General features: G+C 31.4%; 1 protein-coding gene across 6 annotated transcripts; it reads right to left on the bottom strand.

Annotated features, from left to right (window-relative positions):
- Positions 1 to 1,390: 1,390 nt before the first annotated feature.
- On the bottom strand, positions 1,391 to 23,212 carry LOC145319840 (tyrosine-protein phosphatase non-receptor type 2-like). Of its 6 annotated transcripts, none has more exons than XM_080162231.1 (18): positions 23,028 to 23,212; positions 22,665 to 22,771; positions 22,253 to 22,377; positions 18,497 to 18,570; positions 18,134 to 18,186; positions 16,846 to 17,031; positions 16,264 to 16,354; positions 15,597 to 15,712; positions 12,149 to 12,213; positions 11,784 to 11,841; positions 7,744 to 7,884; positions 6,820 to 6,919; positions 5,641 to 5,749; positions 5,273 to 5,345; positions 4,610 to 4,725; positions 3,730 to 4,235; positions 3,290 to 3,542; positions 1,391 to 1,541 (listed from the first exon to the last, which is right to left on the bottom strand). In XM_080162231.1, exons 2-16 carry the CDS (start codon positions 22,713 to 22,715, stop codon positions 4,226 to 4,228), a joined length of 1,368 nt encoding a protein of 455 aa, XP_080018357.1. In that variant the 5' UTR covers positions 22,716 to 22,771; positions 23,028 to 23,212; the 3' UTR covers positions 1,391 to 1,541; positions 3,290 to 3,542; positions 3,730 to 4,225. The 6 variants fall into 6 exon arrangements, with proteins under 6 accessions (XP_080018357.1, XP_080018366.1, XP_080018397.1 ...); XM_080162240.1 differs by having other exon boundaries at positions 3,734 to 4,235; XM_080162271.1 differs by having other exon boundaries at positions 3,734 to 4,192.
- Positions 23,213 to 25,154: the final 1,942 nt, after the last annotated feature.

Here is a 25,154-nt window from a genome sequence, read left to right as displayed (position 1 = left end):
CAGCGGATATTAATCGGTTTGGAAGCCATATTGGATAATAAATTCCTGCAGAGCACGCACACAAGTTTCTATTATTTATGCTAAGCCGGCCTTACTAAAAAACAAGGATGACAACATTCATAAAAGAGAAGCACTGAAACGGTAGGACAAACGAACATTAACACTTGTATAGTGTCAGAACTGAATAATCATAATATAAATGTATAAGGGTCAGAGCAAAATTGTAAGTAAATTTGTTGAAAAAAACTGTTTGATTCAGGATAATGTTTATGGACATACTTACATTTTTATGACTTGATTATAGAGTTACTTCGCTAATTACATTATACTTTGTTGTCCCAGGAATCAATATACCAAAAATCAGATCTATCAGATGATTAGTTCACATAAAATTTGTTGATAAAAAAGTAAAAAAATCAACATGTTTAAAATGGACGTACGGACATTTTGGTAACGATTATCGAGTTGCTACGCTTTCTAAATCGTACCTATCTACTAAAGGAATTACCATGAAAATTTGAAATCGATAGGACAATTTTAACATGCCTAAATTAATGAAAAAAAAGCTATCCGTACGGACGGACGGACCGACCCTAATTGTAGAAAAGCTTCGCTTTAAAAAATGTATTGAATATTTGACAATATTTATGAAAAAGAGGCCAACTAAACAGATTTGACTTTTAAAATATTTTCTTTCCTTTTCCGCGGAAAACTGCCAGTAAACTGATGAGATAACTCAACATTCTATTACGTAATGTCCTAAAATAGTTAAACCATTTTGTGATACACTAATCCTAAATTGTTAAGTACAAGGAAGACAATATCCATAAAAGCGAAGCTCTGAAATGGTAGGACAAACGTATATTATCACTTGTAGAGTGTCAGAAATGATTAAGCAGGATATTAATATGCTAATAAGTCTAAATAAAATTCTGAATAAATTTGTTACAAAACTGCTCAAGTACAGGATACTGTTTATGGTCATACTTATATATTTAGGACTTATTATAGAGATACTTCGCCTATAACTTTGTACCTTGTTGTAATAGAAATTAGTAATTCAAAAATAAGATAAAAAATGCGATAAAAACATAACATAAAAAAAGTTGATAAAAATCAACAGGTTATAAAAGAATTGAAATCTATAGGACAATTCTGACATGTCTAAGTTGACGGCAAACCGTTTCACGAAATGAGCTAACCGTTATAAAAAAGCTTTGCTTTGAAAAGAATCTAAACAAATATTAGCTGTTGTGAAAAATGATAAAAAAGTGTTAATATTTGAAATATCAAATAAAAAACTTTCCTTCTTCACTAAATCTTCCTTTAGAGCCTTTTTGAAAGCAATCTTGTACTTAAATCTGAAAAAATAACATTTTAACTAATTGAATTTAGTAAGAAATTGTATTTTACTCCAACACATTTCATTTTTATATAACAGAGTAATAGCAAACTTTACAACAAAGTAAAACAAAAAATATAAACTACTAATATAAAGGTTTTTTTTTAATGATAGGTTGGTAGAATTTATTTTAATTTGACTGTTAATTGAAAATTGTAATTAAAATAAAAAAAAATCAATAGTATTCAAGGATTTGTTTTGCATGATTTATGATTAAAAAATGTTCTTTCTAATCCTATTATATAAAGTATTAAGATTTTTGTATCGAAGGATCTCAATAACCGCTGAACCGATATGGTTCTCCTTAACAGTGAAGCTTCCTTTAGGTCCAGGGAAGGTTTTTACCTATTTTTTAACCGCCCCCTCTACTCAGGTTTTCCTAGAGGCCTCTATGGGCGTAGCCGATAGTTTTACATAAAATAAAATTCTAAACGTATTGAAGACACATTCTGTTAAACATATGAAAATGTGTTAGTTATCAAAAATTTAATATCATTTAAATAATAAATACCTAACAATCAAAATAAATAAGACATTTTCCATTTAATTGTTAATAAACAAAAATAAGTAGGTATAAAACCTAAAAGTAATGCAAATAAAAGCATTTAGAAAATTAAAGATACTGAAATTTAAACATTGGACTGATGTCTAGAAATTTAAACATAGGACTGATGTTTAGAAATTTAAACATAAGACTGATGTTTAGAAATTTAAACATAGGACTGATGTCTAGAAATTTAAACATAGGACTGATGTTTAGAAATTTAAACATAGGACTGATGTCTAGAAATTTAAACATAGGACTGATGTTTAGAAATTTAAACATAGGACTGATGTTTAGAAATTTAAACATAGGACTGATGTCTAGAAATTTAAACATAGGACTGATGTCTAGAAATTTAAACATAGGACTGATGTTTAGAAATTTAAACATAGGACTGATGTTTAGAAATTTAAACATAGGACTGATGTCTAGAAATTTAAACATAGGACTGATGTCTAGAAATTTAAACATAGGGCTAATGTCTAGAAATTTAAACATAGGACTGATGTCTAGAAAGTTGGGGAAAAATTATTTCAAAAGAAAAGCACTGTTGAAAAAATATTTGCCATTTTGATTAAAAACTTGGCTAGGCTTATGAAAAATCAATCATCTGAAAATCATATAAAGAACAATTTTATGTTAATAATGCATACAAAAAAAATTTAATACATTAGATTAATAATAAACATTCTAAAATTATTATCTTATTTTGATTTTCTTTTTGGAATAATCTGAACCTCCAACTTTTTTGTTTGTTTTCTTGTCCATAATGATAAATGGCTTGAAATAGAACTACATCGGAAAGGTTAGTAAAAATAATCAGCAAAATCTTTTATGACAAACTTATAAAGAAAATAAATTTATACATGAATGAGATAGTGATCTTGGCGCCATATAGCAATGAAAACGTTTTTTTTGTCTAAATACCAAGTGACTGTCTGATATGACATTAGAAATACTTTTGTGATTTTAAAAAAAATATGTTGTGTAAAGTTGATGTTTTTAAAACTTTTATAGCATTTAGATATATTTCACTTTTTATATATCAGCACCTAGAAATCAACAAAAGTATTTGAGGATTTTTTTGTTGAAATTTTTCGTACACTACCTCTAATTAACAGAAAACTAGAATAAAGACCAAAAATAAAGATTGCGCTAAAAATTCACTTGCTCTCGTTTGTAAATAGCCCTCTTTCACAGTTTGAAATTCCTAAAATTACAACACATACTTAATTAACCTTAAGAAAAACTATCAGAGCAGAAATATCTGTGTAAAATAATCTTTCTTCAGGTGAAGGTGCTTTCTTATTTCTGATAATTATCTAGTACGCAAAAAAACCGACATGAAATAAAACTATTGATTTCAGTAAGAAATGGAACAACATTTTTAATCAAATAATTGAATAACTATAAATAGAACCAATAATAATATAAAGAGTAAAAATACTTTACTTGCCTAATCTAGTTTCTGCGAAATAACACATACCACGTAATTTGTTAGATTAATCATTCATAATTATTATTATTTTAACATGGATTTTTGTTAGAAAGTTACAAAATATAGGTAATATATAAACGACCATCAAGTAACATAACCTAAATAGTAAATATAATACGACTGTTTTATAAGAGTTTCAGTATAATTTATATGTAGGTATGCAAAATTACAAAAGTTAATTGTAAAAAGTTTTCTTATTTTCTGTTTAATATTTGTATAAAAATGATTGTTTTTTTTAAGTTTCTAAAATATAAAGCAGTCATATATATGATAAATATTAAATACAAACAAAAATTTTAAAACATTATTACTATTATTATTATGACTGATAAGGTTAATAAAAAAACAAATTTCTGAGGATTTGAATGGTTTCTGGGATTAATTCTAGTTAATTGGGTTTACTAAGCAAAGGTTTAAGGATTCTTTATGATTGATATTCCATTGGGTTTCAGGATTTCTCTATCCCAATACAGCAGGACTAGAAAGTTTCTCTATTTTGAAAGTAATAGATGATTTGTTTGACCACTTGTATTTTTATTAAATTATGGCTTTTTAACTCGTATTATTGTTTTAACTTTAAAAATTAACTTTAATGATTAAATAAATCAAGATTTTGTTTTGTTTTGTGCAAGATTCAGGAATTATGCCAGGATAAAATTCAGTATTAGTTGTGGATCCGCGAAGTCACGTGACTGCCAGGTGTGGCCGCCAGAATGTGCCAGCTCTGTGTATCCAGCTTGTTCATCCCCTGTTCCATAAAAGAAGAATACATTGTGACTTCTCAGAGCCGTCTAAATTACATTTTGTTTGGCTTCAGAGACAAAATGACTTTTACATTGAAAAAAAACAAGGAAAAGGGTTTCTTTTAAAAGTAAAAAGGATAATTTCTATTTTATTTCAACAAAGAAAAAAGGAAAATGATTATTCTATAGATTTATAAAAATACGTTAAAGGAGAGAAAAAAATGACGAATACTTAAAACATTTTTTCTCCTTCTTAGAGAAAAAAGATAGAGATGTGGGAGGGGGGGAATTGAATGAAATAAAGGGCACTTTAATTGTTTTCCCATTTTTTGCCCGTCCTTGGTAAAACAAAAGGGGGGAAAATGAAATATTTATGCGGAAAAAATTTTAAGCAGAATATGCATCCGTACAAAATAAACTACCTGAAATAATAGTATCCTCCAGCCAGAAACATTGCCAGCCCAACACAGAATGGTAACAAAGTTTCTCTCATATGCTCTTTTCTAGACTGCCAGGCTTCACTCTCCCGTTGCTTTTCCTTTATATTTTTTACATTTAAAATTTTAGAATAGTCATTTCCCGTATTCATTCGAAACCGATTAATATACAGTGGATTAGAACAGGTTCTCAAACATACGATTATGAAAGAAAAAACTGGTTTTAATCTTATAATTGTACGTTTGATATCTGCGGCAAGCTGTTCATTATATGATGCGAGAAATAACTATTATAGCATAATTTTATAGATTGCTTTCCGCGGACATTAAAATAAAAAATTATATGATTAATTACTTTTAAGATTTCAAATGATCTAGCCTTTTATAGAGTACAGGAAGGGTGGGGAGTGGGACATTGGACTGAAGGACGGTAATACAAATAGCTTGAATTAAAACTAGGTGTTTTATTTTATATCATGATTGGGTTGTACAAAGTAAAATAAGAGTAGAAAATTTTCTAAATTTCACCAATAACAATAGGCAACAATAAAAGGAGTAATATTGTTCCTTTTAATTCATTGGGATGGTACATCAATTCATCATCCGATGTCCTATCCATTAAGATTCCTGATAGAAAATATAATTTACCTTCATTTGTTTAATCTTTTCTTCTGTTTTAGCCATTTCTTCCTCCTTTTTCCTCCGTCTCAACTCATACTCCCTACAATAATAAATCAATTAATAAGAATATTATTTTAAGCATAAAAATCATCAGTACTAACAAAAAGCATTAAAGGAGGGGACATTAGGCTTATATTAACGTTTTCTTATTCGTTAATACATTGGAAATTTAATTGAATTTTGATTGGTTGGTTCATTTAATTGAAAGTACAAACGTTTCAACTACTAATTGTAATATACAGAATGGGTAATTTTGTGTATCATCATTGGAGATGTATATCAATTTATAGGCCATTGTCTTATCCCTTTAGATCTCTGAAATTAATCTATCTTACCTTTTCCGTTCATTAAATTTGTTATTGTTAAGGAGGCATTTAGTCGGGGACTCTTTGTGTACAGGGGTAGAGGGAGAGCTCATGTCTGGGGAACTATCTTCATCAATACCTGAGATATAATCATTAATCATCCTTAAAATAAAGTAACTGGATCTCTGTCTTTGTGTATATGTCTGTCTGTACTAAAGGTATCTCAAACTGCTCAACCAATATGGTTTGGTCCTCTTTCACAGGGTTGCTTCTCAAAGGTCCTGCGAAGCTTTATAATTATTTTGGGGGAGAGTACCAGCACCATCTGAATAGAAATCGCAAAAAAATAAATAACCCCATTTAGCAGCCGATAAAAAATATTTTTTTGGTAAACAGCTGATTTAACATAGATTAAAAAATGACATTTTACGTGCTCTTAGAGGCCTCTAGGGGCATAGCCGCTAGTATTTTTTAAAAACAAAATATGAAGGGAAAAAAGTATGATTTTTCATAGGACTTCCTAAACTACAAATAAGAAGGGGAGGGGGGGGGGGGGGTTAATGCAACCATTTCGTAATCAATGTGTAAATGGCATTTAGAATTCGAATTTCGATCTGAAATTTCGCATTTGTAATCCTTGGTAGGTCTATTTTCGCTAAATCGAACAAAAAGTTGGAAAAGTAACAGCTAACGGCTGGCGGTTCAGCAGATTAGCCATTATTTTTGGTTATTTTCAAGGCAAATCCATAACGAAACCTATCTCCACATAATACTCTTTGCCTATCCAAAACGTTTTAAAACGGTTCTAGCCAGTGGTTGCTGGTACTAGAAATCTAAAAACAATGTTTTTTTTTGTATCAGTTCACATAATTTAAAGCAAAAATATGTTTCAAAAAGTTGATTCCTACGTAATTTATGACAGATTTGTCCTAAAAATAGCCAAAAAAAAACGACTGAGCCGTTAGCCGTTACTTTTTCAACTTTTTGTGCGATTTAAGAAAAATATAACTACCAAGGTTTACTCATGCAAAATTTCAGATCGAAATTCAAATTCTAAGTGCCATTTACACATTGAAAACGAGATGGTTGCATTAAAACCCCCCTTTTATAGCTCATCCATGATATTCCCTATATCCACTCTACAAGTCACTTGCGCAAGTATCAGTCGGTCTGCCTGTTTGTAAGTAATGATGTGCGACCTATGTGTACCTGGATTGTTAACTGTAGGAAGAGATCTTGGAATTTGATTGAAAGGATCTGCTGCCGTTGGAACCGTACATTCTTCCTCAGTTCCCCCGTCAACTTTTTTCTAAACAATTCATTATTTTTAAGCATGAAAATTAAAGCTTTTTTTTGAAAATATCACAAAATGTAGGATGTAGGGATAGATAATTGGGATAATTCGTACAGTTTGTGTATTAAGTCTTGGTTTTCATACCCCTCCCTCATAACAATATATAAAAATAATTTTGGGGGAGAGGAATAGTTACTTACACCCCTCATGTAAATTTGATCTCGGAGGTCAAAATTTGAACATTCCGATACACACCCTTGTTCAGTTGTTAATACTTGCTCAAAAGTTAAAAATAAATAGGTATTCTTACTGAATTTCTATTCATTTATCTATCAATATAATGAATTATTATAATAAAAATAAAAACGATTATTTTCTGGGAAAAGAGTAGGAAGTTTTAAAACAAGAAATTTCAAGGTTATTCAGAAATATTCAATTTCTAAGTAAAATTGCGCCTAATCAACAAAATAATTCTAATGAAAACAATAAAAAATTATGAAGAAATTGGCAATTCATAATGCACATGTTTTAATTTTATGTGCAAGAGTTTAAAGAAAACAAAAATATACTGACTACCCATGCTTTTTTTTAGGCTAAGGTTAATTTAAACATTTTTATTTCTATACTTTTCAAAAGAATCTAAAAAGGGCGCCCTTCCTGATAGGTCAGATAACCTTGACGTTTATTGTATCGAATATCACAGGAAAAAATAAATTGACATTTTTCACGAAACTTCTCTTAAAGAAACTATTGCTTATATATTTGTTGCTAACTTGCTCCGGGCCAGAGGCTATTGGTGCCAACAGTCACATGACTTTCTCTGGATGTCTGGATGTTACCTGTAGGGACTCCGACCTCGGCGGGGGAAGGGGTGGAGGGATGTCGTCGTCTTCACTTTCGCTGGAGGATATGTCAATGTCGTCTTTGGTTGAATCGTTCAACAGGACCGAGCCTGTTATTAGTCCTGCACGGCGGGAACCCTAAAAAAACAATTTGATTATTGTACCAATGTCAGCGTAAAAAGTAGTAAGCTTTTTTTTATCTGTAACGAAGGATCTCGCTAATCGCTGGTTACAATGAAGCTTCTTACAGGTCCACGGAAGTTTTTCAACAATTTTTTTGAAAGGTATCTTCACACTCCCAATTAAAGATGACCCACCCCCTTCAGTGATTTTCATAATTATGTATACCTAGAAATTTCATAACTATATAGTACTATGAATAAATTTGGATTTTGTGCACAAAAAAGTTCATTAATTAGACCTTGAAATATCTAAATGAAAACAATGTGTCGTTAATCAGGTTAATTTGTTATAAATTAACGTATTATGATACACATACATTCATAAATAATTTTTAACATAGGATAAAGGGAAGAGTAGGTTGCGCTAAAAATCCGTAAAGGATGCGAGTTTTAAGCTAAAAACAGTAGTAGAACGATAAAAATTTATATTAACATTTTTTTGTCTAGTTATTTTCAATTAGAAATACACATATTTAGTGAATATTTTCATTCTACTATTTTTAAGCCTTAAAACTCACACCTTTACGGATTGTTAGAGCAACCCACTCCTCCATTTATTAATAGAGATGAATTACTTTAAAAACAAGCACAAAAAATCGTCAATTGGAATACGTAGATTTAAAAGGTTTTTACTAAAATCAAGAATAGATTTATTGGATAAAATAAACATGAAACCTTGTTTTATTTTGCATGATGACGATGGTCAAAGTAAATTATATTAAAGATGCTCACAACAATGGGAAAAATTATTTTGATACAGATATCCCATAAAAGTTTGAAAATTGCATCAAAATATACAAAGATATGGAGAAATATGTAAAACATATAAAAATAGCCAAAAACCTGATAAAAGGCAGTCTGGCCGTCATGGTTGTTTTATTCAAACGACAAAAAATTTAATTTTTAAATCCTTAACTTAAAAAATTTGGAAAATCGGACCATATACACTGAAGATATGGAAAAAAGTGTTAAATATATAAAAATAGCCTAAAACCTGCTAAAAAGGCAGTCTGGCCGTCATGGTTATTTTGTTTTAAAGACGGGAAATTTAATTTTCATATATATAACTGAAAAATTTTGAAAATCGGACTATAAACACTGAAGATATGGAGAAAAATGTTAAATATATAAAAAACAGCCTAAAACCTGCTAAAAAGGCAGTCTGGCCGTCATGGTTGTTTTCTTTAAAAGACGGAAAATTTAATTTTGATATCTATAACTGAAAAAATTTTGAAAATCGGACCATAAACACTGAAGATATGGAGAAAAATGTGAAAAATATAAAAATAGCCTAAAGCCTGCTGAAAAGGCAGTCTGGCCTTCATGGTTGTTCCTTTAAACAACGGGAAATTTAATTTTGATATCTGTAACTGAAAAAATTTTGAAAATCGGACCATAAACACTGAAGATATGGAGAAAAATGTGAAAAATATAAAAATAGCCTTAAACCTGCTAAAAATCGGTCCGAACGCCAATGATGTTTTATAGTCAATTGTGCTCCTTAATGATGGGAATGTTGTCAAAAAATTTCAGCATTCTTTCTTTTATAGGAGCTGAGTAAATCCCATTTCCCCCATAGCGTTACGGACTGACGGACTGACTGACGGACGGACGGACAAAGTGAATTATAGACTAGCTTCGCTACTAAAAAATTTTATTATGTTATAAAGGAACCTAATTCATTTAGTCTGAAAATACTTTTTTTTAATTACACTCCTATTATATAAAGAAGTAAGCTTTTTTAGTCTGTAACGAAGGATCTCGCTAACTGCTGAACCGATTAGGTTCTCCATAGAGAACCTTCACATTGGACCAGGGATGGTTTTATTTTCGATTTTAAGTCTTGGAATGGTTTTGGGCTATTTTGATCTTTTCTACCCATTCAAATACAAAGCCCCCAGAAGCTAGGGGCACAGCAGCTAGTAAATTCTATAAAATCCGTAAGTAATTCAACTATTTTATGACAATGAAATAAATAAAAAATTTAGGGAAACCTCATTATGATTCGTTTCTTTTGAATGAATGGATGGACATCGAATTTAAAATAATTTTCTTCTGATACCACATTGTTACATTGACAATAATATTCACTTCAAGTTCTTTCTGTTTTCATGAAAACAGGCTTATTAGTAGATTTAAACGAACACCACATATATTTGTTGATAAGGAAAAGGCGTAGACAAGTCTAGAATTTTTACAAGTGACAACTTTGTATAAACAATAAATATTGTCAAAATTATCAAAAAAGGAAATGTAAACATTTAAATTTTCGGAATTGGCAATTTTCTTTTTAATTTGAGCGTGTCTTTAAAAAATAGAAATATCTGAATTTTTATTTCGTGTTCTTTAATTTTGAAAAAAAACTTAAGTCATTTGTAAGCACATGGTTATATTTATTTACAAGATCATTCTTGAATTTATAAAAAAATTAACCAAAAAACCCACAATCAATAAATTATTTTTCAATTATTTTCTTTTGATCAATTTTAACTTTAAAAATTTGAGTATTGTTTAGTTGCAGGGATCTAAAGAGATAAGACAATAGCAAGTGATGTATATCCCCAATATTATTACACAAAGTAAAGTTATCCCATCTGTAGAGAACTATTAATGGTTGGAACGTCTGGATACTCAACTAAATAAACCAACTAATCAAAATTCATTAAAAGTCCCCAAAGTTGTTAAGTAAACAAATAAGAAAACGTTACTAGAAAACTTTGGGGACTAGTGTAATAAACAGCCCATTGTCCCCTCTCTCTCTGGTATTGTTGTCTAGAAGACAACAATAAATGTAAATAGAGTAGCTTGTTATACATTTAATACTATTACTTTCCATTCATAATATAAATTATGATTAATGAAACAATACAAGACAGTTTTCCTAGCAATTATATTACCTGCTAAGGGGGGGGGGGGGCGGGGGGGGGGGGTTAATAAAAATATGTAGTTGGAGGGAAAAATGTAAAGAGAACTGAAAGCATTTTTTCCATTTTTCTTCCCTCTTTGGTGAAAAAAAAACTAAGAATATGTGGGAGGGGAGAAAATATGAATAAGATTAAGAGTTCGAAAAATATTTTTCCATTTTATCCCCTTCCTAGCTGGAAAAAACTAGGATAAAAAAAAAATTGAAGCAGGGGAAAAAATGAATATATACATACACCCCTGCCATGCCTAGTATTTTTAACAATATTATTAGAACAGTATATTAGAGCATAAAATCATGATTTAGGAGAATGATAATCAAGTGTGTAATAATTAAAATGGATAAACAAATAACTAGAAAGAACAGGCCTTTATTAGCGCCAAGCCTTCAAGGCTAACATGCCATTAGGTCACAGTTTTTGCTGATATTTATGATTAAAAGTGTACACTTACAGTACGATGATCTGTTCAATTACCTTTTCATTTGTAAAGATAAAAAAAAAATATTCAGAAACTACTATGGTTCAAATCCCCCCCCCCCCCCCCCCCACAAGCATATCAACTGTACGGATATTGCATAAATAATCTTATTGTTTTGCCTAAGTAACGTTCTTTGACCTTAAAAAATCTGCAAATCCTAAGATAAATCAGAAAAGATGGGTTATTAAACTTTTATTAATAACAAAATTTCCTCATTAAAATTAGAAAATCGGCAAGATAAATAACATTTTACAAGAAACAAGTATTAGCATTTCCGATTATTTTCCGAATCTGACCAATTTTAGGACCCAGAATCAGCGATCCGCAATTTTTGACGTTTGTAGCAATTTGGATAAATCCGCTTTTATTTTTGGCAGATTTTATACCTTCATATTTTAATACCTAGTTTAAATTAAAATATTTTCAATGTCTTTTTTTAATACAATAAACTACCTCAAGGATTGATAAATAGCTGAACTTTAACTGATCCTCTGTCTGTATCAAGCCCAATCTAAAATCATAAAATAATTAGTGGTTTCAAAGAATTGTATTTTTTAAATCAAAGGTATCCTGATAACATTTCGCAATTTAGGTCAAATAAACATTAAGGAACATTTTCAATTCCGGATTTAATTTTAATAAAATCTAGAAATGCGATACTTTGAGAAAGAGGACGAAGAAAATAAAAGATACATTTTAAAATTATTTTTTTTCTATTCGCAAATTCAGCACGACAATTTTATTTGAGCCTTATAGTTTGTCATATTTTGAGTTTCTTGTGATTTATGCTAACAAAAAAGTTGAAAGTTGTGTGGTACCTGAAAGTTCGCATGTTAAGTAGAGTTTGTTTGATATTGACCGCTTGAGGTCCCTGTTCTTCAGCCTACAACGTCAAACATGTGCATTAGGTCTTGAAACTTTATACTAAAAGCTTAGGTGGGGGAATAAATTATCGATATATAACCAGACAACTACCTGAATCCCCCTTGTTGTAGTCGAATTGACACTAAAAGTATCAATCCCCTTTTTACCCTTATTTTGTAGTGAAAACATCTGACTGCATTATTTGCTCTTATTTGACATATATGTGTTATTATATTATATGTTTTGTATGAACACTGTCATATTAATTTACCCTTTTTCAAATAAGCTCAAACTAGATTTTGTGTTTAGATTCTGGTTTTTACAACCCTTTCTTCTTCAAAGTTTAAAAAGTACAAATTTTCTTGTTTCTTCAAACTTGTTTTGTTCTAACTCATCTGTACTTGACTACCCCCCCCTCTCTCTCTCTATTACATTGTAAAATTACTTTTCAATATTATTTCATTCAATTGTTCAGTTGTCTCTTAACAATTAATGTTTCAACTTCAAATAATTCAGTGATTTTAGTTTAATTATCTTTATTTAAGTTAATAATAATTTATTTATAAATAATTCAAAGTTTACTTTACTTTCATTTTGTTTCTTCTTTTAAAGTAAAATCAAATATTTTCTTTTTATTTAAGAGTCAACAATGTGTTTCAGATCTTTGTTAGTTATGTTCTAGTTATGCTTTACTTGTGATCCTAAAGGACAAAGCTATGGTGACGTCCCCGGAGTATCAACCCTTTTTGATGGTCTTTCCTTTGGCTAATCTGGCCTCTTTCTGGTCTAATGCCATAACCTTCATGAGGAATTCGATATTTAAGATCCTATGCTTTGTGCCTTTCAACCCATGATGTCTGAAGTAAGAAACTTTTTCATATGAAACCCTCTTTAAGAGTATTATTATTAATCTAGTCAATTTAATTGTTAATTGTAAAATTTAAAAGATTTTAGTTTTTTAAATTAGTTCTTAAATTTTTGATTTTTTTATATATAATTTACCTTTTACTAATTGTAATGTTTTTTAGGTAAATTATATTACCGTTCAAATAACGAGTAATGATTTTACAGAAAAAGATGTCTTCCATTTTCTTCCCACAGATAGCTGTTTCAAGTTCCTCCCCCCCCCCCCTTTATAGTTCAAAATACTGGCCCTCTTTATTCTGGCCTAGTACAGTAATATAATTTAAAGATTATATGGGATTTGATTTCACCTCCACTTAAATCCTGACTTCACCCTCTTTTTGAAGTTGAAGAAGCAATGAGAGCTTGTGTCACAGTCCATCAAGATGACTGCTCTAAATCAATCAGAACACTTCTTGATTCTGATTCCTTCATTGTGTCTTTACAATCTCACTGGCCTAAAGCTATGGTGACGTCCCCAGAGTGTCAACCCTTTTTGATGGTCTTTCCTTTGGTGAATCTGGACTACTTCTGGTCTAATGCCATAACCTTCATGAGGAATTCGATATTTAAGATCCTATGCTTTGTGCCTTTTGTTAAGTGACTATTGACCAATGTTTTTTAGACTAAATGTTTTGTATTTAAAAAGTGTATTGATACTTTTTTGTTTGTGGGGAGTGTTGTAGTCGAATTGACACTAAAAGTATCAATCCCCTTTTTACCCTTATTTTGTAGTGAAAACATCTGACTGCATTATTAGCTCTTATTTGACATATATGTGTTATTATATTATATGTTTTGTATGAACACTGTCATATTAATTTACCCTTTTTCAAATAAGCTTAAACTAGATTTTGTGTTTAGATTCTGGTTTTTACAACCCTTTCTTCTTCAAAGTTTAAAAAGTACAAATTTTCTTGTTTCTTCAAACTTGTTTTGTTCTAACTCATCTGTACTTGACTACCCCCCCCCCTCTCTCTCTCTATTACATTGTAAAATTACTTTTCAATATTATTTCATTCAATTGTTCAGTTGTCTCTTAACAATTAATGTTTCAACTTCAAATAATTCAGTGATTTTAGTTTAATTATCTTTATTTAAGTTAATATTAATTTATTTATAAATAATTCAAAGTTTACTTTACTTTCATTTTGTTTCTTCTTTTAAAGTAAAATCAAATATTTTCTTTTTATTTAAGAGTCAACAATGTGTTTCAGATCTTTGTTAGTTATGTTCTAGTTATGCTTTACTTGTGATCCTAAAGGACAAAGCTATGGTGACGTCCCCGGAGTATCAACCCTTTTTGATGGTCTTTCCTTTGGCTAATCTGGCCTCTTTCTGGTCTAATGCCATAACCTTCATGAGGAATTCGATATTTAAGATCCTATGCTTTGTGCCTTTTAACCCATGATGTCTGAAGTAAGAAACTTTTTCATATGAAACCCTCTTTGCTTTTTATCACCAAGCTAGATTTCAATTTTAATTCTGAAAAAGTATATAAAAATTATATAAAAGATAGAAGATAGAATAAAACACAAAAATAATAAAACATAAATAAATATAAAATAACTTATTTCATAAACAGCTAAGAGAAAATTTCCATTCGGTTTCAATTGATCTTGAAACGGTCAATTATTATTAATCTAGTCAATTTAATTGTTAATTGTAAAATTTAAAAGATTTTAGTTTTTTAAATTAGTTCTTAAATTTTTGATTTTTTTATATATAATTTACCTTTTACTAATTGTAATGTTTTTTAGGTAAATTATATTACCGTTCAAATAACGAGTAATGATTTTGCAGAAAAAGATGTCTTCCATTTTCTTCCCACAGATAGCTGTTTCAAGTTCCTTCCCCCCCCCCTTTATAGTTCAAAATACTGGCCCTCTTTATTCTGGCCTAGTACACCCCTATTGGGGACCCTTTTCGTCTGCAAGCAAATTGCCCTCTGAAGCGACTTGGCTGTGCTAATTAATAGTACCGACGCAATTGGTTGATTTTCAAATACCCATTTAAAAGACTGAACAGGGTCCTCGGGGTGCGGGCATAATTATCTAACCCCTTCCCCATCTATTATTTTACTCTAAGTGTGGGGGGGATTTACCACTAACTGTGCCCAAATCACTTTGATAGCACGTTTCAGAAAAAATAAAGATAGAAACAAAGGCTGACAAAAACACTTAGTTTGTATTGCTATTCTATGACCTTTGAAGATGAGAAAAGTTTAAATACTTATGGAACTATCCCTTTTATTGTAGCTCTACTAAAATGAATTAGTTTAATGGATTTATTTTTAATTGGATCAAACACCAGATTTTCATATTATACAAAAAAGTAAACTCTGTAGCGGACTAAAATAACGATCTCCCCATCCCCTCCCCTCCTACTGGATATACGGTCCAACCAACAAATGCGAGAGGATATTGCAACCTAAATTGACGACAATTTTTCTACTATCATAATATACACGTCTATTCTACATCCATTATTAGTTTGTACCTGTAGCAGACAAGAGTCGACCAGAATAAAGGATCCAGATCTTCCGATGCCGGCTGAGCAGTGTATTATGGCTGGCCCCACGTCATTCTCCAGGGACCCAGATTCACGGACAGCACCTTGTTATGGGAAAGTAAATTAAATCAGGGATCTATAGGGATAAGTAGGGTTGGGCCGGATATCTGGCCAACGTTCGATATCCGGCAATTTACCGGATATCCGGCCGGATAACCAGATATCCGGCGTCAAAAATCAGCCGGATATCATGTAACCGGATAGTTTTAATATCCAGATAACCGGCCAGACCGGATATCCGGCCCAACCCTAGATAAAACAATGGCCGATTAATTGATGTACATCCCCAATGATGATACACAAATTTAGCCCTTCTGGAGATTACAATTAGTGGTTGAAAAGTTTGGATACTCAATTTAATGAACCAATCAATCAAAATTCAATAGGAGTCCCCAAAGTTGTTAAGCCAACGAATAAGAAAACGGTAATGTAAAGGTTTGGGGGACTAGAGCAATTAACAGCTCAATGAACCCTCCCTTCCTAAAACTAAATACTTGGCCGTGCACAGCGCATTAAAACTTATCTGTTCGTCAAGGTTTCATTTAATTGGAGAGAAGGGCAGTAAGTTCCGGATCAAAGAAGATTTCATCCTTACCTAAGAATTGAAGAAAAGTGTCAGGAGAAGTTGGCACACCAAAATCTGGCCAGGTTGTGTATTGAAAGTGTAAAACAGTCCTTGTTTCTCCCTGAAAAAAAAGAATATATTATTATGTAAAACCCTTTTTTAACAAACAGGCATAAAAATAGAAATTCAAAAAAGGACTTTAATTCGACCTTGCTGGTCATATTCTTAATTGAATATGTTCTTACTTTTAACAATTAACTTTATTTCTACCAACAAAACTTTTTATGATTTTTTTTAGAGAGGAGGAAAAAGCTAAATCCGAAATCAGGTTTAAAAAATCCATAAATTTTAGACTAATAACCCCGCACCCAAATCGGAATTGGAATTAGTTTAAATGAAGTATTGGATTATCATCCCTTTTTTTTTTTTTTTTAATACTGAGAACTGTTTCCTACTGCTGCTATGTCAAGTGCACGACATAAAAAGTTGAGAGTAGGGGGAATGCCTTAGCCCAAAACAGGCGCAACTAATTACCGTGCTTATTGAACCCGAGGCGTCACCAAGCCCCCAAGAGGTCATAATCATCCCGGAGTATCAATTATGAAACATTACCTCTGTATTACTTATTGAGAGTGTTGTGAGGTTATAATGTTGTCCAGGTACTACAGACTCGTTAATAACTACGAGGCCGGCCTCCGCACAGTCCAGGATGTCCCCGGGGCTGCTCGGCCAGTAATTATGGCACTTTTTGCTTCCCTTCTCTATTAACCGGTTCAACATGATAATAGCTTTAGATTCCTAAACAAAGAATTAAGGTAATTTAACAAAATCATGGAATTAGTCTGAGTCTGAGGGAAGGTGAGCAGAGAAATAACTTTATATTCCGCAAATTAAAAATCAAAAAAACTTCCTTATTTAAAAAAAATCTTTAATGTTGTTGCTAGGCCTTAAGGACAGGCAGCCGGAAAAATTCTTTTGAAATTTGAAATTGTTATCATAAAAATTATTTATAGTATTGAATATGTACAGTACATCAAAATGCTTTTGATATTTGATATTATATCTAATATTAAAAGATTAAACATTTTCAAATTAAAGATATTTTAAGATCATAGGCAAGGCATGGTTTTATAAGTGCAAGTTAATGTTTAAGTAAGGATTTTCATTTACAGTACTTGAGTAATTCATTTTCCTTCAAAATTGTTAGTGTTGACTAAAGTGCATCAAAAAAGGCAATTTAAAAAAGGAGAGCAAGTTTCTTACAGTTTTTTTTCATTTTCTATGTTTATTATGTTTATTCAATCTTTCAACGTCCAAGTATGTTACTATGGATATTTGTATAATAGTGTAAAACGTCAAAATGAAGTCTTGAGATGTTAGATTAAAATTGCAAATTCTTAACTACGGATAATTTCATCAAAGGTGCAATAAAATGTATAAGGATTCCCAAAATATGAGGTTTTGTTGGGTTTTGTTCCTAATATAATATTTTAAAGTTAAGGGATTGTTCTGCATCTCTGTACTAATTCTTAAGTGGGAATGGGGGGGGGGGGGGGGGAGGATTTTCTTCCACTTGCAGTATAATTAAAGTACCACTACCAATTTTATCTCGTGTGCTTCTCCCTTTCACTCATATTCTTATAATATATGCTATAATTCTTTGACTGAAATGGCAAATTTAACAATCACTATTTTTCTAATTCTTATAAAAAACAGGGTGATACAAGCCAGTCGAACACTTTTTAAAATTATCCTCATAACTATCCTATAATAAACACTTTCTACAAAACAAATGTAGGATCATCACTCTAAGTACCATAACTTGTTAAATGCACTTCATGGAACTATCCATTTAAGGTAGAAGGGATAATTTAATAGAGGAGATTAATCAAAATCTTACCCGTTCCCAAACCATGGTCCAGAAATGTTGTGTTGTGTTTTCCAAAGGACCCTACATTCAAATATGCATTGAATTAACAATTTTAACTTACCAATATTCTTTATTCATTTTTAACTTAGAAATTTTACATTTTCATTGTTGCTTGATATTGAATATTAATTTCAGACTCCATTTTCAGCTAGCTTTTGAAATAATTTAAAAAAAAATTAATTCTTCCAATTTACACTGCTGTGCAAGGGTGTTTAATCTAAAAAATTAAAGGGTTAAATTGATTTGTCTAAACATTAGGTACTTAAATTAAAATTATAAAATTACACCAAAACAATTTTAAGTGTAATGGTAATTTTAATGAATATTTTTCCTGTGTAAGAATATATTTTCTGCCAACCTCTGGAACTTCAACCATGCTCGCGTTAATGTAATCAGTCGTGCTACAACTACAACAAAGAAAGAAATTAACAGATTTTTTTGTATAAACTTAAAAGTCTAAAGCGTTAGATTTACTGAGCTGGGGAGGTCACGTTTTCAAGTATAACTCGCAACGCACACATAATACTAGATGATATGGTTCTTCGTTAAAATGTAGCCTCTCATAGGTCCTGGGAAGGTTTAAAGCTTTTTGGGATATTTTTATAAACAGCTGATCTAACATAGATTGAAAAACTATAAGTAAAACGCGCACAATCTCAGCCCATAAAAGAGTTACAGCTATAAAATTCGGCACAGCAGTTGCTTTTGTGGAGAACAATATGGAACTTTGAAGAAACGGCGGCGGAACCGCCGCAAACCGCCAATTTTTCGATGAAATTTTTTTCCCCTTTTCTCGTCATAATAGACAATCTTTATTCATCTGAGAAAAACTTCCCTTATATTTTTCACTTGACACTTGTAAGATTTTACATTTGTAATTTTTTTGACATGGTTGAATTATTAAGTGTCACATGAAAATATAAGAGAAATTTTTAAAAGCGAAGCTTTTCTATAATTAGGGTCGGTCCGTCCGTCCGTCCGTCCGTCCGTACGTCCGTAACGGATAGCTTTTTTCGTTAATTTAGGCATGTTAGAATTGTCCTATCGATTTCAAATTTTGCATGGTGATTCCTTTAATAGTTAGGTACGATTTAGAAAGCGTAGCAACTCTATAATCATCACCAAAATGTCCGTACGTCCATTTTAAACATGTTGATTTTTTTTACTTTTTTAACAACAAATTTTTATGTGATCTAATCATCCGATTGATCTGATTTTTGGTATATTGATTCCTGGGACAACAAAGTATAATGTAATAAGCGAAGCAACTCTATAATCAAGTCCTAGAAATGTAAGTATGTCCATAAACATTATCCTGAATCAAGCAGTTTTTCAACACATTTTACTTACAATTTTGCTTTGACTCTTATACATTTATATTATGATTATTCAGTTCTGACACTATATAAGTGTTAATGTCCGTTTGTCCTACTGTTTAAGTGCTTCGCTTTTATGGATGTTGTCATCCTTGTTAAGAGAGAAAATAAGTTTTTTTTCAGATGATTGAGAACTGTCTAATTTGGCAAAAAAGGCATAAAAATTTTTGGCGGGTAACGACGGTTTTCGACGGGAGCAGCGGTTCCACCGCCATTTCTTCACAGTTCCATATTGTTCTTCACAAAAGCAACTAATGTGCCCAATTTTAAAGCTGTAACTCTTTTATGGGCTGATATCATGCACATTTTACTTTTGGTTTCAAAAAGTGGCACATCCACCTCCCCCCGTTCTTGTTAATATATCCTTATACTAAAGTAACAGGATGTCTCTGTGTTTGTGTGTCTGTACCGAAGGATCTCGCTAAACGCTGAACCGATCGGGTTCCCCTTAACAGGGTAGCTTCTCATAGGTCCCGGGAAGGTTTATAACTATTTTCTTGAGGGGTGGGACACCCCCAACCCCCCCGAAAAGTGAAAAATCCCCCCAAAATTTTTTTAAAAATTTTTTCTTTTAAAATCTAAAATAAGAAATTGGGTTATTAAATTCGACTGTCTTCTCCTCAAGTGCCCTTGGAGGCCTCTAGGGGCGTAGCCGCTAGTCTATAATACAAAGTAGAACGATGTCTGTCTGTCCGTCCCTTAAGATCTCGGTAACCACTGAACCGATCGGATTCTACTCTTCAGGGTATCTACCTATCGGTACTGTGGTGGTTTTAAGCTATTTTCTTGGGGGGTGGGACACCCCCAACCCCCCTTAAAAATGAAAATTTCCCCCCTCCCAAAAAAAAATAATTTTCTTGAGAACACATTAGACTATGAGCAGCACCAGTAGTAATTTTCTTGAGAACACATTAGACTTTATTTTCGAATTTTGCGAATTCGTTATTTAATCGAGAAAATGTTTTCCTGCTGGGTAGGTGCGAAAATTTGCGATCCGTTCTGCTGGGTAAGTAATAGAAGATGTAATTATACCTCTTGGGGCAAAGCCCCTAGAGGCTAGGGGCGAAGCCGCTAGTATTATTAAATAGGATGATGAAATTAAGTATGTTTTCCCTCAGTGAAATAATGCGCTTATATATTATTTTAGTATATTAGCAGCGAATCTACTATTCAATACTCCAAAATAATAAGATCATGAAATTTTTACTACGAAAATGTGTTTTTTTGCTATTTAATAAATGACTAAAAATATGTCTGTTAAGATTTCAACAGTGGGCATTATAAATTCACTTTGTTCGACTACTTAAGTAAATGAACAGTTAAGGCATGAGCTATATGCAATGCATTGGGTCTTTAAAATAGCGTTGGAAAAAAAACACTGCCGTGGTCCTACAAAAGAATAAAAAACAATTTGCAAGTTGACGAAAAGGGTCTCCAACACTTGGGACAGGATGTCATTTGGATTGTACATCTATACTTTTACATATCCTATTATATAAAGTAGTAAGCATTTTTTGTCTGTCCCGAAGGATCTCGCTAACCACTGAACCGATATTGTTTTCCTTTACAGTGAAGCTTCTTATAGGTAATGGGAAGGTTTTTAACTATTTTTGGTAAGGGTGTCTTCACCCACCTCCCCCCAAAAATATATTTTTTTACTCTTTTGAAACTCGAATTTAAAATGGGATGATGGTACCTTAAGTGCCCCTAGAGGTTTTTAGGGACGTAGCCGCTAGTAACCTTTATAAAGATTCAAATATTACTAGCAAAAATGTATTAATGTATTTGTAAAATGCAAAAGCTTGCAAATAATGAATATTTTTATTGCTAGTAATGAGAAAGTATAATGCTAAATGCATAGATCATAGATGAAATCTAATGATTATTAGATTATTGTTTCCTTTTAACTTTATATTCATTTCATTCAATTACATTTGTTTTACATAAGGATTCAATTGCTCTATTTTCCATTGTATAGGTAGGTAAATGTTTATGATTCGAACGGGACGTTCAAAAAAGGGAAAATATTGGTAGGTACATTTAATTCTTATGCGTATGAATCAATTCAATACAAAAGGGAGGGGGGCGCAATGACATTTAAACTTAAACAGTGAGCAAAATGGTCTAAATATTGGGCTAGATTCTTGAAACGTGGTTCATAAGCCTAATCCTATTGGTATTACAGCAATATAAATTTTTATTTTTATTTGTAGGCTAGGTAAGAAACCCCTGATATGGGATTTTTAGGTCTTTTTTGGTCTATTTTGATGTAAAAACTTACTTTTTTTGTTTTTTCTTAATTTTTTTCCTTGAATACACTATGTCTATTCATAAGGACATTATTTAAGATTATTCAGCAAGTTAGGAACAAAAACTCAAAAACATAATTTTTATATATGACAACATACACTTTACAAAAAATGCACTAAACCCCTGCGAGCCATAAGAAAAAACAATTATGGTAAGTTTCTTCATCAAAGGCCTAAAAAACCATTTCCGCAAGGTTTTTCGTACCTAAGAATATTTTTTTTGATTTTTTCGCATTTAGATGTAGTACCTTAAGTTCAGATGTGATTGCGCTCCACAAAAACTTTTGAAACTTCAAAACGGAATTAAAACTATTCTATTGGGCTAGCCTATAGACAATGACATACTTATCAAATCCTTCATGAGAAGTCCCATAAATGATGCAAGAAAACAAAACAAGAAATACCTTTGCAGTTGAACTCTGCTGTGATCGTAAGGATACACATCTCTATATCTGTTGTAAGCTTTGTTCTCTGTCTTAAGCGCCTCCACTGCCGTGAAATCATTGTTACGTGCTTCGATACAGATGGTCTAAATTAAGAATTTACAAATAACAAAATCTTCAGTATTAGAAGATTCTATAAGAGTGCCGTTAATGAGGGGAACCGACTAGGGCTTTTTATGAATAATCTATAGTACTCCATTGTAATGGGTAATGTCTGAAACAATATTCGAAACATATTACGAGATTTTCTAGATTCAAAATAAAACCTAGAAAATGCACAAAACATATAGGTACTAACTTAAGAAAAGAATACAGACTAAATAACGAACAAAGACATTGTAGGGTTGCTACGCTACTTCAAACTATAATTTACCGTATAATAACTACTCCAACATCCGTGAATATTTTGATATTCTTCTTCCATTGTTTAGATACAAAAAGTTCTAGGTAGATGCGTGATTCAGTGGTTGCAGGTTTTTTCTAAAAAAAAACATCAACATTGCGCTAAGAGACATACAAATTTCCAGTAAAAAATAAGGGAAATAAGCCTTACTTAATTTGTTTGATATTAAGTAATATATGTTTAAGGATTTTAACGTTAGAAAAGTATCCAAAAACACTTAAAATAAAGTATTTATGATTTATTTCGTTTTTTAAAACTTATCATTAAGCACACAAAACATTTACTTGTTTTCAAATTTACTAGGATAAAATAATTTCTATAATAATGTGTTACCTTTCGATTAAAATATTTTCTTACACTTGAAAGAAGTGTACTTTTTAATAATGTGTGCTTGTCTATGTTTATGTGCGCAGCAGCTTTTCTATTCACTCCTTCCCCAGGCCACACAGAGCGCAGCTACTCGCTGTGTGTCAACCCGAAACAGCGGAGCTTTAAACTCCTCCTGCTAAACTCATCTGAAAGTTAACTGGGTTATAGGTTTTAATTATAGTAAAGAAATTAATTTGGTAGTTCATATCAATAAAACGGTATAATTTTAACAAAAATAGGGACGCAGCAGGAGGGGGGCGTGGGTAAAGTGGTGGTTACTCCCTTCCGCCCCCCTCTAAATGAAACCTAACTTTTTTGATAAGATGATACACTTTATCCCAAACTTGGATAGGGGGGGGGGGGAGGGGGGGAGGTGAAGAGGTTACTGTTGTTATTATAAATGTAGTCCTAATCATTAAAAATATATGGATCCCTAGATTTAAGTTCTAATGCATTTCATGAAACTCAACCATGGCGTAAACATACAAAAGGGTTGTTTTCTAAATTTTGCGATGACATATCTATCTCACATAGGGTTGGCAATCCGAATTCGAAACCGCCCAATTTTGGAATCCAAATCCGGAATCCGTTTTTTAATAGCGGATTCGGATTCTTAATTGGTAGACTAAAATTAGCGTCTTGAGTTTATGACTACTTGTCATTATCCTCATTATATATATAATATCTTTTAATATCTGGTTCGATTCTCAGAAGTAAAATATAGAGAACACCAAGAACATTAATTTTTAGGACATATGTAGCACTTAATTTATTAATAAATCCGGTCCAAAAATTTGACGGATTGCCATCCCTACACATAACTCATCAACCAAGGAGCAGTAATTGACTATTTAATAGTCAAAAATATTTATAACATAAGATAACTTGATGCAGCCATTTTTAGACATTTAGCAAGAGTCAAAATGTACAGATGCCTCTCCCATTAATCATTAAACATACGAAAAATAAAATCTACTTCAAGGTTTAATTACATTTTTGTTTATTATTAAAAAAATAATCTAAAAGGGTAGTTTGGCGAAATGCATTAGAACTTAATTTAGTGAACCGCATAGTTTTTGCTAGTTAATGGGTTTAACTTTATTTATATGGCATATATTTGAAAGAATTTCAATTTTCTACCACGTAATTTTTAGTAGCGATGTCCGTCTGTCCGTAATTAATGAATTGGGGGAAACGTGATTTTCTCGGCTCCTATTCAAGATAGACAGCTGAAATTTTTAGTGAAGATTCCCACTATATATGCTTATATAATATATACAAACATTGTTTGTCCGTCTGTTTGTTATTTGGGGTGCTAGATCGGTTCCTAGATTTTGACGTTTTCGTGATTTTCTCAACTCCTTTTCAAGATAAAGGGCTAAAATTTTCAGGGATTAATTAATTTTATATTCTACATATTTTCACTAAGTATCATTACTATTTTTTTTTATCAATTGGGGTGCTAAATTGATTCCTGGATTTTTTAGGTTTTCATGGTTTTCTCGATTTCTCTTTAGGATTGACGGTTGAAATTATCAGGGATTGAGTATGCTCATGTTCTACATATTTCCATCAAGTTTAAAGTTTTCATGATTATAAGGTTGTGTGATTTTAAAAGTGTAATGATTTCCCTATTTTACCAATATTAATATTTATTATATGACACTGCTTTATATTATTTTTTTCCTGATATACAATCATAATTTTTGAGCTTCGCTACTTATGGATGTTGTCATCCTTGTTAAACTATTAAGACTTGGAAATCTTATTTTTAATCTTGATATTTTAAAAACTACATGGTAGAAAATTGAAATTTTTTCAAATATATGCCATATAAATGTAGTTTAACCAATTAACCAGGAAAATATATGCGGTTCACTAAATTACACAGTGGCCCTAACGTATCTTTGGCTTTAAAATCTCGACCTTAACAGTTGAAACTGTCATAACTTTTTTATTTTTAGGAGTTATGACTTAATTTTTTCCTTTTTCGAAATGGGATTGCATGTATTTAATAGGAAAATTTAAAAATATAATATATTTCATCAATTCTACTGTTGTTTTACCAAGATATGCAAATTTTTGATGAAA

Source organism: Acartia tonsa, chromosome 1 (assembly GCF_053477335.1).
Source record: "Acartia tonsa isolate MP-2025a chromosome 1, ASM5347733v1, whole genome shotgun sequence".
Classification (NCBI taxonomy): domain Eukaryota; kingdom Metazoa; phylum Arthropoda; class Copepoda; order Calanoida; family Acartiidae; genus Acartia; species Acartia tonsa.
The sequence above is the reverse complement of the archived record's forward strand: the minus strand, read 5'-3'. Positions and strand labels throughout refer to the sequence as shown.

Bases quoted from the DNA above. Each gene is read 5' to 3' on its own strand.
- LOC145319840 (XM_080162231.1), bottom strand. From the start codon at position 22,715: ATGGAAGAAGAATATCAAAATATTCACGGATGTTGGAGTAGTTATTAT. The intron at 12,214-15,596 runs GTACAAACTAAT...TTGACGTTGTAG, and splicing joins TCGACTCTTGTCTGCTACAG to GCTGAAGAACAGGGACCTCA. The intron at 4,726-5,272 runs GTAAATTATATT...AAAAATATAAAG, and splicing joins AAAAGATTAAACAAATGAAG to GAAAAGCAACGGGAGAGTGA.